The sequence below is a fragment of the Papilio machaon genome, chromosome 2, assembly GCF_912999745.1.
Source record: "Papilio machaon chromosome 2, ilPapMach1.1, whole genome shotgun sequence".
NCBI classification, from domain to species: domain Eukaryota; kingdom Metazoa; phylum Arthropoda; class Insecta; order Lepidoptera; family Papilionidae; genus Papilio; species Papilio machaon.
Genome location: NC_059987.1, coordinates 7,098,246 through 7,121,079, shown reverse-complemented (window position 1 = coordinate 7,121,079; position 22,834 = coordinate 7,098,246). Strand labels below are relative to the sequence as shown.

The window sequence follows — 22,834 nt, the reverse complement described above, 5'->3', positions numbered from 1 at the left end:
TTAAAGACTTAATATAATTGGAGCTTTTTCGTGGAAACAATCGGTAATTTTAAAATTGACGTCAAGTACGTTTTCCCCCTCTAATGCGTTACACTCCATGATCGTTTTTTCGATATCATCTTTCATATCGCTTTCTGCGACAAGTCTCATCACTTTCTCAGGTATGTAGTGTCCATCACTTTTGGCCAATTTTGTAGTTTGTCCTAGACAGTATAGAAACTTTTCTGTCAATTCATTCTGAGGCATTTTCCATGGTAGAGTCTGCTTCAAACATTCTTCTGGTGCTCCCGTTTCTTTTATACAATGTGTCGCTGCTGCCATAAATTTTTCAGCCATTTGAGGTGGCATTTTTAGTACTGGCTGTAATTAAAATACAAGTTTAAAATACTTCAAAATTAGACAGAATATTTTGTTATTTCTTTTTAAAATCCAATTAATGTTTTTATTTTTACAGACTAATTATTGTCAGAAACTATTAGTGGTTTTTGTATTTAAATTAATTTGTGGAGACTCCAAAAATAAAAAGAAAGCTCTTAAAGAATGCCATAATGTTAAAGGTAAATAAACAATATCGTTTCAATTTCAGTTATTTCAGTCTGAACGAATTGCGGGAGTGAAATGTGATAAAGAAAACGTGCTCTGGTACTAAAAATCTGGCAGTGTAAATTGTAAATTGTGAAAGTAAGAGTTTGTTTGTTGAAAAAGAAAGGCATGTTGGTAAGTAAACTGTTTTTGGAAAAATGGTGTTGCTGATCTAATGCTCACAATAGACTACGACACTACACTTGTCACTCAGTGGTATACATCGAGTGTCTGTGTGTGCCGCCGCACCACTGACTTGCAGAAGTAGTTGCGGTGTCGTTCAGTGTCAGTCAGTCGATGCCGTGGAGACAAGACGTACCAAGTGTGTGTCGCAGTTTTCAAACGTGCACAAAATTTATTATTTTTATTGTATAGAGCATGAAAATATTTGTACTTGCAGAAAATAGATATATCCATTTCTATACATCTCCTTGCCCGCCAAATCCCATCATATTCTTATTAAAAAGCGTGGGAATTAATTACTCTAAACATGAAAATTAAAAGAACATATCTTAATTTTATTTTTTATATTAAATTAAAACTAATTAATGAAAAATTAGAAATTGAAATCGTACTGTAACTTTTTAAATATTCATTATTTCATAGGCTATTAACTTTGGGCGGTGAAATGTATCTACATATTGAATTCAAATGTCGCGACTCATGTAGGCAGCCAATGCACTTCAATTGCGACACTCAAGGTATACACTTGTATCCTAAGCATAAGCATTTAAATAAAATAAATAATCCTAGAAATGTGAATTATAAAACTCGGAAGTACTTACCTTAGACCCATTTGTGCCCAAAATAGACACTAAAATAATGAGTAAAACTGTATAGATCATTGCTTTTGGTTTCCTGCTTCGGATAAAACGTTAGAATGAAAATTTTAAATAACATTTAAGTATATATATATAGGTGCTGGTCAATAAATTGGAAAACTTTAAAATAAAACAAAATACAAAAAGTCATTATTCGCGTATTGAATAATTACTCTTTGAAGGTTTGCAAAAATCTTTGTTTCTTCTTTAATTTATCAATATTACAAACTGCAAATCTCAGAATAATTTAAGCTGCTAGTTTCTTATCAGACCATAAAATAAATAATTCAAGAATATTTAATTTATAATTAAAAGAAATTGGCAGATAAGACTGAATCAGTATCACATATCCCTCGTAAGAAAATGCTATTAGAAGTACCATTACAATTTTTTCTGCTATAAAATCAGTAAAGTAGCATTCGTAATAGGATGTCGTATACTTATTAAATAATATAATAGGATTAAGAACATTCCTAGACGCGAAAAATAACGTCCTTCTATGTATTTTTGTAGAATAGTACGGTCACTTTAATGCTCTTAATTAACAACGTTACATAGTATCAAACATTTTTTTAAGAATTAACAAAAAAAGAAAACATAACTATATATGTTATATCGTTGTTCACTTTATATATATAGTTTATTTTTTATTTCTATGATTGAATAAAAAAAAAGTTCGCTTACTGAAACTCGCTTTATGTATGATACAAGCATAAACAATATCCACGAACAATTTTCACGTCGTAGTTAAGTTCTATGAGATAACAGTGTCGTGTACAAAGTGGACGACAGACAAACTGGCGTGTATTAATTGACTTCACTAAGGCAATATGTAAAACATAGCCTCGATCTCTTTTCAGTAAAGTTTTCTTGCCTAACAAATTAATGTTAATTTTATATTATATACGAACGAATAACACGGGAGATATAAGATGTCGAAGACAGTCAATGAATATAAAGGCTCAAAATTTCTGCTCAAAATTCCTGGAAAAAAGGGTTCAAGTTATTTGTAAGTACATAAAATTTTGTTATGCGTTTTTATACTTCTATCTTCTGAATGGGATGCTGGCATATCCTGCGTTATATTTACTATGATCCATAAAACAACAGACATATAAGATAAAAACATACATGGAAATTGCAATTATGTTACAGATCCACAATAATTCGCATAGGAAATCTACTAAGTCACTGTCTGGTCACTGGTCACTGGACAGCGATGAGTTGATATTCGCAGTTTACAGTCGATGCTGAAATACGTCGACTACTTGAAGCTGATACGGACTGCTTGAATCTGGACGCCTCGCGACCAGGAGCGGAGCAATGCGTGATAACCTTAAGAATACCTACGAAGTTAATCAAATATTTATCTGTAATTTAGTAAAGTAAAAAAGAATTGGAACCTTTCCTACATGTGCGATTTACTTATTCCTATAAATCTTATGGAATTTTATTTCCACACCTATCACTATTTTGATTAATTAAATTAAATAGAAGCGCTAAAAATCGAATGGATAACAAAAAAAGTAATGTATATGGAGTTCCAATCACGTGATCGAGGATACAAATCCCGCCATTCGAATACTGTCGTTAACCACATTCTAGCGAGCCAATATCTTATTTGGAATACTAAAAAAATCTCAAAAAAACTGCTGCTATTAAAAAAACTGACGTGATTTTACTTTGAATATCTCTTGGGTGCATTGTGTTTAAGTTTCTAATATCCAGAACGTCTATAGGTCTATTTTTCTATAAAGTAAAACAATGGTTAAAGAACTAATCTGACTAATTTATTGCGAATTTTATATTATAAATGCGAAAGTTCAGGTGGATGGATGGATTAAATAATGTTTGTTAGAAGGTTTCACCGGAACAGCTCAACGGATCGCCATGCAATTTGACACAGAATTGGGACATAGTCTGGAGTAACACATACGCTACTTATTTTTTTTTTAATTCCGCGCGGACAGAATCGTGGGCGACAGCTAGTCATAGCGTTCATAAGTAAAGTACATATGTTTTTAAGTATGGGTTAACAGCGATGCAAGTGTTAATTCCTTGTGCTGCGTTAGTTTCATAACATTCAGCCAAAGAATGTCGCTGGAAGAAATGAAATGTTTGGAATCACATACTATTCATTGAATGATTATACCAATAGTAGATAGGAATCAATAGTATTACATGTTCCGTGATAAGTTCATCACAATGAACCGCTTGTTAATGTTGTATGTAATGTTACCGGTGGCGCTTGGGAAAATGGATACGGTGAGTGATCTCGCATTACATTTTTAAACGATTTAATTAAATTTGCTCTTTTTATTTGGATTAAATGATGATGGTATTACGTATTGTATCTAACTAGTTATTGTCTAATCGCCGACACCGCTAAATTATTTAGTAAATAATTAAAAAGTCAGTACCGAGCTCGACTAAATTTAGTCTCTTTAACAAATCATATATTCAAAATTGCTAAAAACGTGAAAGTAACGAGCGGCCAATGGAATGAACATATCTCCGACTGATCATGAATGTTGCTCATATAAAATTTGATCAGGCAAATTGTAGAATCGACGAATTGATTTACCTATCAAATTCATTGAATGCATCATTCACGATGCATTGAGCGATTGGCAGACGTACTGTTGGTATAATATTAAAACAACAGTTACAAAGTGTAGTAATATAACAAGGCACTATGTAAAAAAACTTCTTCGATATGTAATCTGCCTACACTCTACGTGAAAGTGTATTTGTTGTTCGTGGTATTTGACTGGTTAAGCGGGCTCTATTCAGGAGAATAGGACCAGCTCTCAGATGTTGTTACTCTGTCGTAGATAAATAATAGTTTCCCGTGGAAGGATTCGGCCAAAGCAAAAAACGTAATTCGTAAATCATTTTAAATTTCAGAGACCCGTAGTCTACTTACCAAAAGACCTCAGTGATTACATGGCGAAAACGGCCTTTAGATGTATGATAAAGTTGCGAACCCCAAGTAGCATGGTCAAACGCTTCTTCGAAATCAAACTCCAGGACGACGATTTGAGCAGAGAGTTTCTGTACTGTGTTTGTTATACGACATACCTAGCTGACGAGGATGGCCACTTGTCAGAAGCAATGCTGCGACTTTTTGACGACAACGAACATGCGGAAGCAGTTCAAAAGGTGTTTGAATCTTGCAACAAAATTAAAACCAAAACACCAGTTCAGACGCTAAGCGAAGTGGCCAAATGCTTCTATAAAAATTCACCAGTTATTTTAGGTCCAGTATTAGAACGATATTAAAATAATGAATTGTTACCGATCATGTAAAGCTATTAAGGGTAAAAATACATTTATTCACACATTTTTATAAATACACGTTTACACGCATTTTTAAATATTGACTTAGCTACAGTGACCGGAGGCCGCCAAAAAGGTAACCATCCAAATGATTTTATAATCATTGTCAGCTTATAGCAAAGAGGAAAGACTAGAGAAAGGTATTAAAAGGAAATGGTATTGGGTATCTGGCTTCTGTTATGAAACGAACTTGTTTTTCGACGATCAAATCCAATATAATCAATTAACACGTAGAGAGCCGTAAAACCAGGTGTATGATACTAGGTTGTCCCCAACGGCCGTGTAAAATAAATTAAAAATTTAAGGAATGTCAGTATTTTTACTTTTTGATCAACAAATTCGACTGTGCGATCTATCGTAGATGTATACTTACTGATATTTTAAATGTAAAAGTTTCGGTGCATAGATGTTTGGTACTACGTATCTCTAAAACTGCTTAACGGATCTCGATGAAATTTCTAACAGATATAGAACATAGTATAAAAGAACACATACGAACATACGTACTTAGATTTTTAATTTCCACGCGGACGAAGTCGCGGGAAAAAGCTAGTAGTAAAAGAATGTGCTACTTCAAGGCTGAGGATTCGTATTTTATGGTAATTTTATCGTTTTCGTGTTTTTATATGAACAGCATCGTGAGATTACTTTGCAAACAAGAGTGTGAAAACTAAATAATGTTCGAATTATTGGAGTAACAGCAGTGAAAGTGTTAAAACCATGTTCTGATCCAGTTTCATAACATTTTGTTAACAAAGGTCGCCGGAACAAAGGAACTGTATTGAATCTCATGCCATTTATTGAATAACCATCAGCAGTAGTAATACTGAGGAAGTAGCTACCACATGTTTCGCGATAAAATTCATCACAAATGATTCGCTTTTTAACGTTGCACCTAATTTTCCCCGCAGCGCTTGCACAAATTGATAAGGTGAGTGTAAGACTTTGCTTAAAATTAACAAAAGTAATTACCTTGAAAACGCTGCCTAAATTATTTCATAATTAATTTAAAAGTACCTGAAAACCGTAATGACTCTCTCTATATTATATACGAACGAAATGAAAAAAAATAGTTTTCATGGAGAGTGTACACAATAGCCCTATGTGTATAACTTTACACAATAATTTAGAATACATCTTATTTGTTGCTCTCATGAGATGTCTACAGTACTATACGACGCTACTAAATAACACATAATTATTAAATCCGAAGTATCCAGAATTAAATAAATAAAAATGTAATCCATGAATAATTTTCAATTACAGAGACCTGTAGTCCACTTACCAAAAGACCTTGGTGATCTCATGGCTAAAACAACTTACGATTGTATGTTAATATTCCGAACCCCAAGTAGCGCTATCAAACACTTGTATGAGCTCAAGTTCCCGGATGACGAAGTGACCAAACAGTTTCTGTTTTGCGTTTGTTACACGACGTACCTGGCAGACGAGAACGGTCACTTAACCGAAACAATGCTGAGACTTTTTGATGACAGCGACTACGAGGAGGACGTTAAAAAGGTTTTTGAATCATGTAATAAAATTAAAAGAAGGAAATCCATTCGGACGCTGTATGACGTGGTCAAATGCTTTCATGAAAATTCACCAGTTATATTAGGCCCACCATTAATACGATATTAAAATTACAAGTTCTTAATTTGTGTTATACTTTTTTAATCCTGAAAATATAAAATCTCCTTGACTATGTACAAATCCTAAATACGTGTAAATATTGTAGTAAGTGGCCTAACATGGTGATTAACGTAATTCTTGCACCGTTGACTGTTTTGGAACATATACTCAATTTAACTCACAGATTTAATTGGACTGCAAACAAAAGCTAGGATATTTGTTTAGTATTCCATAATAACAAAATAACAACATAGTTTTAAAACATTTATTTTCCGTCACAACAAAATTTGAATACGAAACTCAACATTTTCATTGAGGAAAGTTATTTTACAACGACAAAGTTATAGGTACTTTTCCAAAGAAACAATCCGTTATCTTGTACACAGTTTCATATTTATCTTTTGCTTTTAGCGCATTACATTCTGTTAAAGCTTTTGCGGTATCATCTTTTTTGTCACTGTTTGCGAAAATTTTCACAGTTTTTTCATAATCAAAGTAACCTTCGTCGTTTATTAAATTGTTTCCTTTGCACAGACAAAATAGAAACTTTTCATTGGTTTCGTTTTCAGATAGATTCCAAGACATAGTGTTTGTGAGGGCGTCAGCCGGAGCTCCGGTTTCCTTAATGCATTGACTTCCTACAAGTTTCACTTTTTCAGCAATTTGCGTCGGCAACTTGAGAGGAGCCTGCAAAATATATTTTTAAAATTCAGCTTTTTTACGAAGGTGACCTAATTCTGCTTGAATTCTGGTTCAGTAGGAAATAAAAGAATCAAACGAAAAAGAAAAAATATACTTTCTAGTACATTATTGTAAGTAATTTTTGTACTAATTATGTTAAATTTGATTTATGTCAGTCACCTAAGCTGTGGCATGGAAATATTATTGGGAAAGATGATGATCACATATTAATAGAGAAATGAGATTAAATCTGTATGGATATAAAAGTAGAGGAAGACCGAAAAAATATAAATGGATGTGTGAACGACGGCTGATAGAGATGCATGGACGTACATATTGTACTGACCCTAGGTCGATGATGATGATGACCTTAACAGAAAAAGATCTTTCCCTTCTATCACCTTTTCATTCCGAAAATATTATCAGCATTATCAATTAGTTTTTTATTCACTTACCGGTGAAGCATTTGCGCCTAGGACACAAAGTACCGTGAAAAGGAGAACTGTGTAAATCATTGTTGTATAAAGTGTACTTCGATTGTACAGTTCCGAATCGATACTCACTATTGAATGATAAAACAACAGACAGTTTGTATTTATATATATGTTTGCTATTTTTTTTTTAAACAAAAAATAACAAAACTCTTGAAAAAAAATTACATTACAATCTGCAAAAAAATAATAATTGAGTTTTGACCTCAGACACTTTGATATCTTTACGTCATATGATTCAGTATGTGGGTGACCGCCTATCTTACTCCATTTTGTCGTATCTATGGTAATGTCGCAGTTTTTCCGAACCGATTATGAGGTGTCTTTCGATTCGTCTTCTTCCCTGGAGTATATGGGTATATTAGATCAGCAGAAACCACAAACAATGGGCGTAAATAATAAAAATCTAAATTAGTGAAATTACGATTTCAAATCTCGCTTGTCTTCAGCTTATTATACGTCCCTACCAAGGGGCTCAGAGTCTACCCAACTTACGGGTGACTAGGCCATAATCAACCACGCTGTCCCACATTTATTTTACACATATCTATTAATTTCTTCGGATAAATTTACTGCGCCACTGACTCTCAAAATGTCATTTGCCATTATCTTTTTAAATTGCTTAATAATTTTTCCGTTTCCAAGTGTATTCTAAAATAAAAAGAGTTCATTGCAGTTTATTTGGTTTATATTAGAAAAATTACATTTATAATCTTTGTTTACAAATGCAGATATTAGATAGCGCTATTTTTTACTTCAGAGCCAGAGTCGGGTGAGATTTATGGTTTTATAAATTGAAGTTAGGTTATTGAATTTTTTTGACAATTTGCCAACTATATATGAAGGAAAAGGGGTGACCATATTAATAACATTTTAAATTAAGTATATCACAATAGAAAATTGGTGCTTATTTCGAAACAGCAAAGGTGGCGCGAGGACCATGGGAATAGAGGTAACGAAAGGAGTTATTAGCTACATAGAGCCCAAACCAGGCTTGGCCCACCTGAATCTGTCTAATCAAGATTTTATTTCAAATTTGCGCATTGATATAATATCAAACACTACTTATTATGATTATATAATTTAAAAACGAGTGATAAAAAATATATACATTCGTACTGAAATTCATGAAAAAAAATTTCGTATACAAAATAGTGACATCTATTAGATTCATTTAAAAAGAAAATAACATGGCGCAGACGCCCAAAATGTTAAAAGTCTGTTAATTGAATGTAGATGGCGCTTATTTGTTTGAACTTGTTTTTGTTCCAATTTTCAAAACGCTCTTATACCCCTATGAAGCTTAAGGTATTCGGTAAAATACACCTTCGATCTTAATTTTTTATATCATAGGGTCACTTTAATTCGCCTTAATAGCGAAGCGACTGCTGCCCATGCGATTAAAAAAAAACTAAAATACCATTATTATATATAAAAATATTGAAAAACCGTTCATCATAGACAGCTACAATATTGATACATTCAAGATTTACGTTTCAGGAAACGTATTCAACATTTGCATAATTACTATGCTCTTAACAACTTCAGCCTTGATTGACGGTGAACAATAGCTAGGTTACATTATAAGTTATGAACTTATGTTAAGTAATGAACTGAATCTAAATAGGTAACATCAATTTAAAAACATTTCGTTATTTCCTACGCGTAGTTGATAACGAAAAACCAATTCGCAAAAATTTTGTCCGTCTGCCCGCAAGTTCGTGTTTGTTCTGGGTTATCTCCGGAACGGCTGGACCGAAATTGATGGGACTTTAACATGAAGGTAGCTGTTCCACACGTCCACTATGTGTCCCCACCGAGGAGCTCGGAGCCTACTTTAGTTAAGGGTGTTTAGGCCTTAGTCAAACACGCTAGTCGAGAGCGGGATGGTATATCGATTCTGGTATGGACTTTACACATATCTTTGCATATGGTTGCATCACGACATTTCCCTTTACCGTAAAAACATCGGATTTGTGTAAATATGAAATTCGAAAATACATTAGAACATGACGGGGATCAAACCTAAAGATTTCAGTCCAATTTGGTCAAGCGAATAACAACTACGTCACCGATCTATCTTCCCTTGTATATGTTATTTCTCATTATAAATGTTACCACACTTGTTGAGCTATGTACTGTTCGCATACCATTCATTAAAATACTTGACCTTGACCTTTGACACACTTATTTATACAAAAAAATTAAATAAAAATTATTGATCATAAAAAAAATGACAATATTTAATATGTTTGGTAACAAGCTTTCAGGCAATCTGCTATAGGTATTTCTAAACCAAGTTAAATATGTATTATAAGAATATTAGAGTGGTAATTAAAAGAATATTTTATTTTAGTATATTATATAGTTTAATTTTACTAAACAGCTCCATCTATGGATTTCTCTGTAAACAAAACATCTACGATTAATTAAATTGTTGTGTTTATGGTTGTTACAATGTATTTTATTATGACAACTAGCTGTTCTCGTGCGGCGTCATCCGCATGAAAGTCCATTTATTTTTGTTACATAGAAAAACTATGTCGCCAGTTACTCCGCGCGGAATAAAAAAAAACTTGAGAGGTGTCAAGGGACACCCGGATGGAACGAAGTTCCTTTCGATTAATTAGTGAAGGAACCAATGTTTATTCTATGAATAAAAAACTTAAGTCTTCACAAGAAGTACATTTTATTTCTATGAATTTTCGTTATATATTGTCACGTCGTTGCCATGGTTACTATAGCAAAAAGTGTCGTGACAGCTTTTCGTAAGATTTTTTTCCGTCTAGCCCCCTTTCACAACGCGCGATAAGGAACTTCGTTCTAAAAATTAATTAGTAGCCTATGTATTCTTCCAGATTATGTTTTACATCCATGCCAAATTTCATCTAGATCCATTGAGGCGCTCTAGAGACCTTCAAACAAACATACGTCAATCCATCTAAACATTCGCATTTTGAAAAAGTAAGATTGTGGAAAACTTTCAATTGAAAATGTCAATATTCAATCGGTTAAATGTCAAAAAAGTCCTTCACCATTGGATGAGAATTACTGTAACCATGACAACCATCCAATCTTTGCTGCTATTGGCTTGCAATTTTTGTCCCTTTCTTTTAACTATATTTTATATTAACTCACCCCTAAGTTAAATAGCGTGAATATATATAGCCCAAAGCGTGTCGTAGGTATAGGGTTTTTTATTCCAAAAAGTATTATTCCAAAATATGCCGCCATTGCTACGATCCTGCGTTATAAAGAAGTGTGGGTGGTTTATGTTACACAGGCTTAACTACGCAACATTGACCTTACATATTCCCATACAAACTTTCATGCCTTATTCATTATTGTTATCTTCGACCTTGAGGGCTTGAAATTAAAATCCTAAAAAATAAGTTTCAAGCTTCTAACTGTAAAAATAACGATACTTGCATATCAATTTCCACCCCAATTTAAACCCCTTATAACCCCTTTTTAGCATCAAAAACTAGCCTATGTCCTTTGTCAGGTCTGGACTATCAATGTACCAAATTTCATTTAATCATCGGTTCAGTAGTTGTGGCGTGACAGCAAGTCAAATAGACAGACACACCGAGTTACTCTCGCATTTATAATTAATAAAAGTAAGGGAGTAATGATTAATACTACTATATTTCCCCACATAAGTAGTTTGGAGCATTTTCCTAAAAAAAACCCACTGAAAAACTATAACGTAAGTTTCACTTACGTCAATATACGCATGAATTACCATTCACAATAGAAAGATCGCATTAAAAAAATTTGAATATTTTTTTCTGGTTTGTAACAAATAGAAAATCGAAATTAATGGTTACTTTTTTTTGAATCACTAGGTTTTCTTGATTACAGGCTTGAGTCTCTTGATATAAATACAAGTTGAACCAAAAGGTAAGCATCATTCAGTTGTAACAATTGAAACCAATAAGACTTCAATCGAATATCTTCATTCACGATGTTGTACTTTGTGGTTGTCCTGTCTCTTCTGTCTGTGGTCGCCCTCGGCGATGATTCCGTAAGTACATTTTCAATTATAAATAGGTTTTATAAAAATATTCACTCTTAGAGGGACACTTTTAGATCATTGAACCATAGTTTTCCAGTTAAATAAATAAATAAATAATAACAAAATCATTAGATAGTGCTGCATGACTCATATACAGAATGATCCACAATTTACTACACATAAGGTTTAGTTGGGCCAGTGTTATATCTGAAATAATTTTTCTATGGTAATTCTGTGTCACTCAAAGATAAATCAAGTATCTGGGAGAATTCAAATGAAAAAGTAAAAATACAAATAGTCTTAAGACTTGTTTAGACAAGGAGAGAAAATCCTTTTCACTAAGAAAAAATCCTCTGTTCTAAAAATACATTCGCTTCTATGTTTCTAAACTCATCTCTTTTCACAGAAACCCTCCATCCAGTTGCCGCCTCTCGTTCTCAACACAATCAAGGAAGCGGCATCAACCTGCCTCAAAGAGACCGGAGCCAGCCAAGAGGTTTCCGACAATTTCCTTAAACTCAAATTCGGCACCGATCCCGACAGCAAGAACTTCCTGTACTGTATGGGTAGAAAGACCAACAACGCCGATGAGGATGGTCACCTTAACGAAGCTCTCGTCACTCTATTCGAAGGCAATGAACACAAGGATGAAGTCGCTAAGGTCATAGAGGATTGCAACAAGCACCAAGAATCGAACAAGATTGACACCATGCACAAAGCTGTTGAATGCTTCTACAAGAACACCCCCGTTCACTTGTCTGTTTAAATTTTGCTTGGAAAACATAACTTTCTTTTCTTTTTCTTATATAAAGTTCTGTAATAATAAATGATAGTGTATTAAATTTTTGTTTTTTAATCTATCTCAACACTGGCTCCTAATATTATCTCAATTACTTAAAAATAAAATCTTCACTTAAAAACCTGCACATAATTTGTGCAAATAATATGTTCATACATAATATGTGCAGATTCTGTCAAAGCGACCTTTTCAAAAGTTAAGTCCACTGAGTTAAAGTTGCAGACGTCGGTCTGCAACTTTAACTCAGTGGACTTATCAACTTATCAATTTGTTGTTACGAAATCATGTTATACTCGTACATAATGTTTCATGTAAATACATACAATAATGTCCATTATCATACGTTACATCTTTTGAAGTTGTTTTTTAAATAAGATATATCGAGTTGTAATTAATGATACGATTTCTAACATACATTACGATCTTTCTAGGTCACCGACGACAAAAAAAAATTAATTAACATGTACTGTTACGAGTTAAAAAAAGGTATTGTAACTGTATATTGTAGAGAGATCATTACTATTATTGTATTAACGATTGAAGATTACCTCAAGATAAAGAGATATTATTTTTCCTGTATACATTGCAATCGTCAAGGATTCTAATTCCTTGTTTGCATATTATTGTCGTTGACTATATCCTAGACAAGTTAAAGTTGTTGTGATAAAGAGTAAGTGTTCGTATTTATACGTAAATATTTATATCTGTGTGGACAGGATTTTCGGTGAATATGCAGCGCCTTTGTCTCAATACATTTTATTTCTATTGATGATTTGCTCGTACTTGACGATGAGTTCCATGATCTCCTCTTCCATGATCCATAATTAGGTTATTTTGGTTGTGATTGCATTTGAACAGCAACGGACGTTTAATTTGACTTAATACTTATCTGTTTATTAAAATGACCAACTTACAGTTCGTTTTGTTACAAAACATTTAGTCGAAGCGCATATTTGTGTATGATGCTCAAAATAAAAATGCAGGCGCTGTGTTTCAAATACTGAGAAATTGTGAGAGCTAATTTGATAATTTTTTCGAATCCCTGACAATTTTATACTAGAATGGTGACACCCTGAGGATGTTTTCCTTCAAAGTTAGAAAACAATATGGCTAAAATGGAATAACACGCCCTCTAACTAAACTTTTTTTTTACTGTGCTTTTCTGCCATCTGGTGGTTACTGAGGAAACTATTAAACCTTCGCATGTTTAAAAACCATATGTCTAGTTTCCTTGGAGTCAAAAAGAGATGGCGCAGTCGACAAAAACAGATCTTGTTTTCTTAAGATTTTGCTGTTAAATAAAATAAACGTTTTTTTAATTAAGAATATTGTTATGTTTTTGCCGTGAATCATTTCTTCATGGAAAAAAATAGTAATAAAGCAAAAACAAAAGCTACTGTTAAGTGCACTATCACTGAATAAAATTGAGCTTTAAACTCTTAATTTCTATGTCTTCTATCTATAAAAGAAAGTTGTGTTAGTTACACCATTTATAACTCAAGAACGGCTGAATCGATTTGACTGAAAATTGGTGGACAGGTAGCTTAGAACCAGGAAACGGACATAGGATAATTTTTACCCCGTTTTCTATTTTTCATTCTGCGCGGACGGAGTCGCGGTTAAAAGCTAGTATATATATAAAAGAAAGTCGTGTTAGTTACACTATTTATAACTCAAGAACGGCTGAATCGATTTGACTGAAAATTGGTGGGCAGGTAGCTTAGAACCAGGAAACGGACATAGGATAATTTTTACCCCGTTTTCTATTTTTTATTCCGCGCGGACGGAGTCGCGGGTAAAAGCTAGTACTTTATAAAATAAATAGCCTTCAAAAGGCCCGTCAAAAATTTATTCTTTCGGATGTGTATAGTAGTACTCTATGTAAATAACCAATATGTAGATAAGCTTGCAGTAGCTTCAACAAACATTCAATATTAACAGTAAACGCCGTGTTTGTTTGTGTACACATAAAACACACTATTAATTGTTAATTAAACATGAAGTGTAGTTACTCGCATGGACCCTTAATATCAGTCTTTAAGTACAAAATCGTAAAACAAAAACTTTTAGAAAATTTGATACTTTACTAATGCGTAAAAATGTCACCATGCCTTGGCCTGTCTTCTAAAATAAACTTTTGTAAAACATGTTAAAAATACCATCAACATCGACCGGATTTCTTATATTATAAAAAGAATGTGTACTAATAACTAGAAATTATAATAATTTCATTTACATGTATGTTCATATGAGGTGAAACGATTTTTCAAGTCCGCTGTTGTAAATGTTCTCAGCGACCCACATGTTTTGTTAAGACAAAAAGTTTTCTAACGATCAATACTATGTAATTGTTATTTACTTAGAATACTCGATTAGTCCTGTCTTACTTAATTATTTACCATTGTAGAATACTAAACGGTTAGCGTCCGTCAGGGAGTCATTTGACAATGGTTGAAGGTCGTGAATTCCTTCGCGTTTAATTGCATTTGTATTTTCCTTGTCCTTGTTTATTTTTATTACTTAAATAGACCAAATAGCAGGGCTTTTCAAACCTATTTGCATTGCTACATCTGTCCCGGAAATTTCAACAAGTTTTAACACTAGCCTAATAAGAAGCTATCAGAAAATATATTTTGTAAATGTTAATTTTATAAAAAATAATCCAATGAGAAGAATGTGTTTGTTTTTCTGAGTATAGCTTCTTATAACGGTACACTTCGCAACGCCTGAAGCTCAGTTTGGGAAGCCCTGAACTATAATATAGTTAAGAAATATGGTCTAATAGAAGCAATATCATATGGTACCTTTGTGTACAGACATTAAATTTACTATTTATTAATTATGTTGTTCTAATTCCAGTTTCCGTTCCAAAATTTATGCAGAGAAATCGTTGGAATAATAGCCTTACATCACTTTGCGACGGATTAACTCTCACATTGCATACGGAGGTCGCATACATAACGTGTAGTGTAAGATTAATTGTCCGGAAAATCCATTAAACGTTAGCTTTGTTATGCTTTCAAGTCGTAGATGGGTTGCGGCAGTCGCTTCATTTGACCTATGGTAAATAATAACATCAGAGAGTGGACTGGAATTGCGAGTGCCGCCCAACTGTTTCGCCTCGCAAGGGATAAATAGAAATATGGAGAACTGACCGCCAACCTTCGTTAGTCGGAGAGGCACCGCAAGAAGAAAATAATACATAAGATGCGCACCCGCCACTACTTTTATAATGTTTTAAAATTTACTATTAATTCATACATGGGTATTTTTTAGGAAGAGAAGCTTTTCTAAAAAGGAAGAGAAGGAAATATATTGTTCATATTCTTGTTGATATTATTTTCACTTTGTTATTGCAAGCCATTCCGTATTCAGCTTGTAAATATATTTTTTCCCTGTGAGGTCTTATACTCAATGTCGTTCGTCATTTTTCTAGCGATATTTTCGCAATAACATTAGTCAGCACTATAGCAATATGGTAAGCAAGTGAGGTACAGATCTGTTCAAATAGTTGGTCAAGGAATAGGTGTAGACGTGGGTTAACATGTCGTGGCAAATACAAAGATGTGGTAACAGTGGTAAATCCCGCAACAACAATATTTGTAGGGTGCATGAATGGATCGGGTCGACCGGTGAATTACCACCACCACACAGAAGATAGGCGTGAAGTGGAAGCAATTCCGCGTTTCGTCTGATGGCCTTATCTAAGAGGCCTAATTTTAGGCCTCTTTTCCTTGTCGGGGACGAACGTGCAAGCATGCCCGTGGCCTCGCCACTATGCGTAGGAGGAAGTAGGGGTTTAATGGGTATGCTTCCCATCCGCAAGAGAATTCCACATTACTACTTCGTCTCCCCCGGGGCGCAGAGTATGCATAAAGCATTCCCCTTGCGAAGGACGGGACGCACACGAGAGGGAAATATTCTCTTATATATAACAATGTGTATAATGAAGGATTCGTGTATCCATAAAAAATAATTTGTGTGCTAGTTACCTTTTTAATGTTTTGTCATATTTTCTAAATTGATTTAAAGAAGGTCGTACTCGTATACTTATATTAGGATTGTAAAAAAGTGATTGCGTAGGAGACGCGTAGCGTATTTGGTATTTACGCACTGCGTCTAATTAGAATGTTTTTTCGCTGACCAGTGAGAAACATGACTCAAATCGTTTACATATGAAATTGTGTACACAAACGTAAGTTATGAAATATTAGTAAATAACAACACAATTTTTTATTTTGTTTTTTATTATCCTAAAATATAATAAGAATAGAATGAGTGAGAGTTAAAGTTTCTTGGAAATAAATAAAATGCTTTAACGTTACGAGATCGTTGAAAACTTTTGTTTAACTGAGTTGTTTTCTACAAATACATTTTATATGCAATTTATTTTTTGTTTAAACTCATCAACGCATACTTCCTCTTCTCATGCAAACATGTTTGAGAGAAACAACTCGAAGTTTACGTTTTTTTAGTCATAAACATTACGCACGTACTTTAATTATATACAAATGAATTGATACAAATTAATTATTTTTATTTGAAAACGCGCTTAAATCTTTACACCATGTTGCAGCTTGAAGTTTTGTGTCTGTCTTTATAAATCTTACTAATATTATTTAAATGAGTGTTTATTAGATAGATCTTCGGAACGGCTCAACAGGTCTTGATGAAATTTGGCACAAATGTAGAACTTAGTCTGGAAGAACACATAAGCTATTATTAAGTATAGGCGGTGATTATTTTTTTTAATTCAGCGCGGAACGAGTCGCGGGCGACAGCTAGTTAAAAATATTTCTTGACCGGAGATAAATATAAGATAAACACTATATAAAACATGTGATTAAAACGTTATGTTTAAGAATATACAACATATCGTTACGGTAAATTATTTCTTAAATTTAAGTTTTGGGGGCGCGGCATTACGAAACTGACAACATACATTAAATCATACGTATAAAACTCAATTAGTTTTATTTATTTCACAAAACGTTACGAAAACACAGTTATAAATATGCAAGTCTCTTTTAAATTTTATGAAGACATAGATTATGCACGAATGTAATTATTTATATATACCAAAAGAAATATGTAAAAATTACACAACACGGGGTCAAATGTTAATTCAAAATTCAAAAACAAAATACGGTGAACAGCGCAGATTGTAAAAAAAATAATATAGATACATTTTGTATCTAACTGCATCCAACAGTAAAAAATTACTAAAAAAAAATAGAATAGACTTCGTATTTCTACTTCATTATCAGTTTATTTATTTTTTCTTCATTTTTGATTTTGTTAATTACTTTTGTTGTATCGGTTATTGAATACCTGCAAATAAAATGCCATTTGAAGTCATAAGCTATCGAGTATTTTGAGTACAAGGAATAGACAAAGATGAAACACCTTACTTAATACGCAATTTTAAACTATTTTGGTTTCATACCAATGTCACTTAGCATGAGCGGGTTAACAAACTATGAAGGCTTCGGGTAAAGTGCTGAAAATTATTGACCAATGTTAGACCTCATGGGGGATCCTTATTTTGTGTTTTACCGTTTTACATAATTAATCCAACCATCAATCAGTTTTTCTTAAATAATACAGGCCTCTATTAAACATTACTGGCTGAACTATATAATCGATCCGAAAATCATTTAAATTATAGATCACATTTTTCGTTTACATTCATTGAATATAGTCAAGTAATGTAATGTTGGTTTGGAATAGAGCAGTGTTTCCCAAAGTGGGCGATAACGCCCCCTTGGGGGCGATAACGCCCCATTGGAGGCGTTTGAAACCTAGGAGGGGGCGATAAGAGGTCCAAAAAATGGGGAGCATTGAAATTAATTAAAGTGATGAAATTGTGGTTTTTAAAGTTTAGGGCTGAATAAAAATTAGGGGGCTCTGAAATATAATTGATTTTCAAAGGGGGCGGTGAAAGAAATAAGTTTGACAATCACTGGAATAGAGGATAAGTAAAGTAATAGAATGTAGAATCGTGCGCGCAGAAAACTGTACTTCCCTAATTTAGTCACGTAAATGGGAAAAGGTTGAAAAACTTAATGTTAATTTCCGCTCAAGAAATTTTAAAATTTAGAGATCCAATGACTAACATTTGAGTTTTCAGCATTTTCATTTTTACATTAAGTTTACGTAAAAATATGAATACGTCTAAAATAATTGCTTGAACTGTGTGACACACAGTCCATCAGTTTTAGCTCAATTAACTTTTGACTCCAAACTAACATTGTTGTGTAATTTACATAATTCCTTAATATATATATATATATATATATATATATATATATATATATATATATATATATATATATATATATATATATATATATATATATATATATATATATATATATATATATATATATATATATATATATATATATATATATATATATATATATATATATATATATATATATATATATATATATATATATATATAATAACATTCATGCATAACATGTGTTATCATAAAATTTAAAAAGACGCTCATATTTATAAATGTTCTTTCGCAAGACGTACTTGAAACACAATTTTTTGACAATGGCATAAATTATTCAAAATTTGTTGTAAATTTCGCAACACTTTATTCTGTAATTAAAATTCTGAAATATTAAACACATTTTAATATACTGTAGAATCTCGATATCTCGAATGTCAAGGGGAATTCACAAAACTTCGACTTATTGGTCTCGACTTAAGAAGTTTAAGATATGAAGTATTTGACGGAGGGTTCCAAATTAAACGTTTTTATACTTTACTAACTTCGACTTTTACTACGACTTACTACTACGAGTTATCGAGTATAAATATGTACTAAAATGCCTACACGTTTTGTTCGAATTACAAAGTTTAAATAATTCGAGATACAGAGTATTTGTGAGAACAGCATTTTATTTCGAATGACTGATGTTTTCGACTTAACCATCTTCCAGTTATAGAGATTCCAATGTACTAGAAAAATACGTATTCTTATACGTTAATGTAAACTGTACATATTTACCATTTAAGTATATAAGTAAAAGTGACACTCAAACTCATAGTAGAATTGAGTTCTCTGTTTTTTTTTTTTAAGAAAATGTAAGGGATGTTCATATATCACTGCCGTCGAAACACACATTACTTGATAATCTTCTAAGTTTTCAATAAAATAACATTGAAATTAATTCATTTATAAAGATAAAATACAAAATGTTAGAAAAATACACAAAGGCCCTTCAAACATAGCCCTTTATAACATTGTAATGCGTAAGTCACTTAGCTACTAAAATCGCCGGGTTGCAGAGGTTTACGTTGCTTTGTGCACGAAGGGCCTAACATTTCAATAAAATATTGAAAAATATATTACTACATATTCATTTCAATAGATTTAAATACTTTACACACCATACTTTAAACTGTTTGACTATTATAGAATGTACGCGTATCATAGAGATTGAAATGAAAAAGTTTTATAGCTGAAAACGTCATGTCCATATTAATTAACCTAACCTAATTTTTATTATGTCTCTTAAACATTAATAATAAAAATTAACGCGTACAGGCGTACTAAACACGTTTAGATGAGGTGATAGTTAAAATATTTTCCTGTCTAATTAAAATGAGGAGAAATGTACAAAGGTGTAACTGTGAGGCAACCGGTGTTGCTTGGAGTGCACTCCTGCGCACGATAATTAAACATCCGTGCTCACAAAACCTAACACACGCGGACTGCTTACGTACGATTACGAAACGGTTAAGTTACACTTATCCGCACTCAGGAGTTCTCACGCGACGTTCTAAGAAGGTATTCACTCTCGTATTTACTTAAGAATATCTTGCATACAGGTAGTACTCAGTAAAATGGCGAATTCTTGCGCAAATCAGACTATCACCTAATTTGACACAGATGTGCGTTAGAATATGTGTTTTTAGATTTTCGAATGTAATAACATTTTTCCGTCCAATTTTAACGACGATTTTATGGGGAAAGAAAACATCGTGATGTAACCTACACATATATGCGAAGAAATTGGAAGATGTTTGTAAAATCAACCAATCCGCACTAGGTCAGCGTGATTGACCTAGGCCTAAGGCCTAGTTAACCATAACTTAGGGTAGGTTTAAAGCCCTTCGGTGATGACTAGTGGGGCGAAGACGATGATGTACCTCAGAACATAAGTAAAGTTTAGTTTGTACCCTTATTTTGTTGTCTACGTAAAAAAACGTCTACGATAGTAGAAAATAATTTTTAAGAGCCAATCAACTAATTCTTTTAAAATGACGCTCTAAAACAAATAAATAATATTAGTAAATATATTGAAAATATGTTTATTAATAAAACATGCTATATTACTTAGCGATTGAATTATTATTAAAAGTTATAAAACGTTTGCAACATACAACCATGTTCTTATGGCCAAAGAAATCCATCGGATAGGTTTTGGCGATTGGAGACAACGTCCTCCTATGATTACAAGATTTGCTGCGGTTACCAATACGCATAAGCTAATTGCTGTGACCTCCGCTTCAATAAATCGAATGTACGTAACGGATTTGATTGATGAGTTACAAGTAGCGTTTTTTTATTTTTCTAAGTAATTTGTTATTTGTAATCATAGCACAACTATGAAAGTCACACTTGTATAAAATATATTGCACTTCTAAACAAATCCATATCGATACATATTATAAAAATGGAGTGTCTGTATGTACTATCCAAAAAAAAAAAAAAAATATTTCGCACACATAATGTATTCGCGTAGTTGATAACCAAAATCCAATTTTTTAAATTCTTCTCTTTGTATCTGTATTTCTGTCCGCATGCTGCGTTTGTTCCAGGTATTTTACGGAACGGCTAGACCGATTTTGACGGGACTTGGACGGGAAGATAACTGATGCACGAGGGCATTTTATACGCCTCTTTCTTTTGCGCTGATGAAGTCTTATCACTGTCTTTTTTCAATTACCAAGGTAATTACGACATCAAGTTTTGGAACAGTTGTTTTAGCAATTTAATCTAATGTTATATGGTAACACTAGCTTATGTGTGTAAAGTTATATTCCTTGTTTATGTGTGAAGATTGTGAAAATTTCCTTTGTAGTCATACATAACAATTTTATGATATGTTTTTGTTATCGAAAAGTATTCCTACGAAGCTCATTGAATTACGGTAATTGACGACGCAGGGTATAATAAGTGAGGAGGTAAAAAGAGAGTGATGGAATTACTTTGTACGTATGCCAGTCCGTTAGTACGTGAAGAAACACATTTATTGCATCAGGGAAGTGCGGTGTGAACCACGCAATGACTTTCACTAATCAACGGCCTACGACCTCATCACATATTCTAGATAAACGTGTTTCCCATGCCAGGTCAAGTCGTGGACAATTTTGGTGGCAATTTACTAACATTACTTGCTAATATTTATTGATTTAATGTCAAATTATGTGACTCGAGCACTGACTTCGATTACGGGTATACCAAGAGAACCTACCTTGGTTACTTTTAAAAGAGACATAGGCTAAGCACCTTTGGGACTTTTCCTAATGGCACTGAAAGATGGCTACCAAGGAGATTTTAGTAGCACGTGTCTCACATAACGAGTTGTCCCTCCAGAAAGCAGGGTCTTTAAAAGATTACATACGAAATGAAATTTGATATAATATAAATATTCATATAATTTCTGTGACGTTGGACGAAAACCCGGTGGCGTCAGTCGGTTGTATTTCGCAAGCTGACCACAATAGATGTCACTATCTCAGCTAAGATGTCGATAGAATCGCGTTGGTGTAGCTATAAGCGTATCATGAATAATTAATTTAATTGTGTTAAAATTATTCTTTGTTGTAACTTTAGCGAAAAAAAAATTTTTTTTTTAATTAACTAATATTTAGAAACTAAATTTGACAAATTATACGTAAGTACATGAGCGGATTTTATCTTGTCTAAAAAGTATGTCATTCTTGAAATTTTATTTTCCACTAGCTGTCCATCCTCGTGAAAGTAAAAAAAAATGCTTAAGGAACCTACGTGTTCTTCTAGACTGTGTTGTACATCTATACCAAATTTCATCGAAATATATGCAGCCGTTCTGGAAGTATGTAACTTCTAAGAAACAATCTAAACATCTAAACATTCGCATTTATACTATTAGTAAAATTGAGATTGTTAATTAGTTTTGAGTTGCGTCGTACCAACAACAATAGAGAAGGTCGAAAAGACATGGCATCAAAAACTTATTAGAATTATTATTATTCCTAGCATGTTAACTTACATGGATATGTGCAATATATCGGAGAAATGACCTTCTTCGCTCAATGTCAAGGAGTCAAGGACATGTTATTGACGCAAGGTAACGACTCGAAAATTACATACATTCTAACGTTACACAATATTTCCTGTTTAGAATTTGATCAAGGACTTGCAACCTGACTACGACTGTTACCTTGTTCCCCTGTTACATTC

At 33.0% G+C, this 22,834-nt stretch overlaps 5 protein-coding genes across 5 annotated transcripts; 3 read left to right on the top strand and 2 right to left on the bottom strand.

Annotated features, from left to right (window-relative positions):
* Positions 1 to 1,427, bottom strand: LOC106714406. Its single transcript, XM_014507444.2, has 2 exons — positions 1,368 to 1,427; positions 1 to 360 (listed from the first exon to the last, which is right to left on the bottom strand). The coding sequence occupies exons 1-2, from the start codon at positions 1,425 to 1,427 to the stop codon at positions 1 to 3; spliced, it is 420 nt and encodes a 139-aa protein (XP_014362930.2).
* A 2,174-nt stretch (positions 1,428 to 3,601) lies between these two features.
* On the top strand, positions 3,602 to 4,685 carry LOC106714353. Its single transcript, XM_014507386.2, has 2 exons — positions 3,602 to 3,668; positions 4,311 to 4,685. The coding sequence occupies exons 1-2, from the start codon at positions 3,609 to 3,611 to the stop codon at positions 4,683 to 4,685; spliced, it is 435 nt and encodes a 144-aa protein (XP_014362872.2). The 5' UTR covers positions 3,602 to 3,608.
* A 651-nt stretch (positions 4,686 to 5,336) lies between these two features.
* On the top strand, positions 5,337 to 6,383 carry LOC106714352. The gene is made up of 2 exons (XM_014507385.2): positions 5,337 to 5,673; positions 6,009 to 6,383. The coding sequence occupies exons 1-2, from the start codon at positions 5,614 to 5,616 to the stop codon at positions 6,381 to 6,383; spliced, it is 435 nt and encodes a 144-aa protein (XP_014362871.2). The 5' UTR covers positions 5,337 to 5,613.
* A 238-nt stretch (positions 6,384 to 6,621) lies between these two features.
* LOC106714407 lies at positions 6,622 to 7,635 on the bottom strand. Its single transcript, XM_014507446.2, has 2 exons — positions 7,511 to 7,635; positions 6,622 to 7,061 (listed from the first exon to the last, which is right to left on the bottom strand). The coding sequence occupies exons 1-2, from the start codon at positions 7,568 to 7,570 to the stop codon at positions 6,702 to 6,704; spliced, it is 420 nt and encodes a 139-aa protein (XP_014362932.2). The 5' UTR covers positions 7,571 to 7,635; the 3' UTR covers positions 6,622 to 6,701.
* Positions 7,636 to 11,439: 3,804 nt separating this feature from the next.
* On the top strand, positions 11,440 to 12,406 carry LOC106714402. Its single transcript, XM_014507441.2, has 2 exons — positions 11,440 to 11,573; positions 11,971 to 12,406. Exons 1-2 carry the CDS (start codon positions 11,514 to 11,516, stop codon positions 12,328 to 12,330), a joined length of 420 nt encoding a protein of 139 aa, XP_014362927.2. The 5' UTR covers positions 11,440 to 11,513; the 3' UTR covers positions 12,331 to 12,406.
* The last annotated feature ends 10,428 nt before the right edge of the window (positions 12,407 to 22,834 follow it).

What these genes read in the sequence shown, in the direction of transcription:
- LOC106714406 (XM_014507444.2), bottom strand. Translation starts at nt 1,427, where the DNA reads ATGATCTATACAGTTTTACTCATTATTTTAGTGTCTATTTTGGGCACA. An exon ending in TGGGCACAAATGGGTCTAAG is followed by an intron (nt 361 to 1,367) that starts GTAAGTACTTCC and finishes TTTTAATTACAG; the next exon opens with CCAGTACTAAAAATGCCACC.
- LOC106714353 (XM_014507386.2), top strand. Translation starts at nt 3,609, where the DNA reads ATGAACCGCTTGTTAATGTTGTATGTAATGTTACCGGTGGCGCTTGGG. An exon ending in CGCTTGGGAAAATGGATACG is followed by an intron (nt 3,669 to 4,310) that starts GTGAGTGATCTC and finishes TTTAAATTTCAG; the next exon opens with AGACCCGTAGTCTACTTACC.
- LOC106714352 (XM_014507385.2), top strand. Translation starts at nt 5,614, where the DNA reads ATGATTCGCTTTTTAACGTTGCACCTAATTTTCCCCGCAGCGCTTGCA. An exon ending in CGCTTGCACAAATTGATAAG is followed by an intron (nt 5,674 to 6,008) that starts GTGAGTGTAAGA and finishes TTTCAATTACAG; the next exon opens with AGACCTGTAGTCCACTTACC.
- LOC106714407 (XM_014507446.2), bottom strand. Translation starts at nt 7,570, where the DNA reads ATGATTTACACAGTTCTCCTTTTCACGGTACTTTGTGTCCTAGGCGCA. An exon ending in TAGGCGCAAATGCTTCACCG is followed by an intron (nt 7,062 to 7,510) that starts GTAAGTGAATAA and finishes TATATTTTGCAG; the next exon opens with GCTCCTCTCAAGTTGCCGAC.
- LOC106714402 (XM_014507441.2), top strand. Translation starts at nt 11,514, where the DNA reads ATGTTGTACTTTGTGGTTGTCCTGTCTCTTCTGTCTGTGGTCGCCCTC. An exon ending in TCGCCCTCGGCGATGATTCC is followed by an intron (nt 11,574 to 11,970) that starts GTAAGTACATTT and finishes CTCTTTTCACAG; the next exon opens with AAACCCTCCATCCAGTTGCC.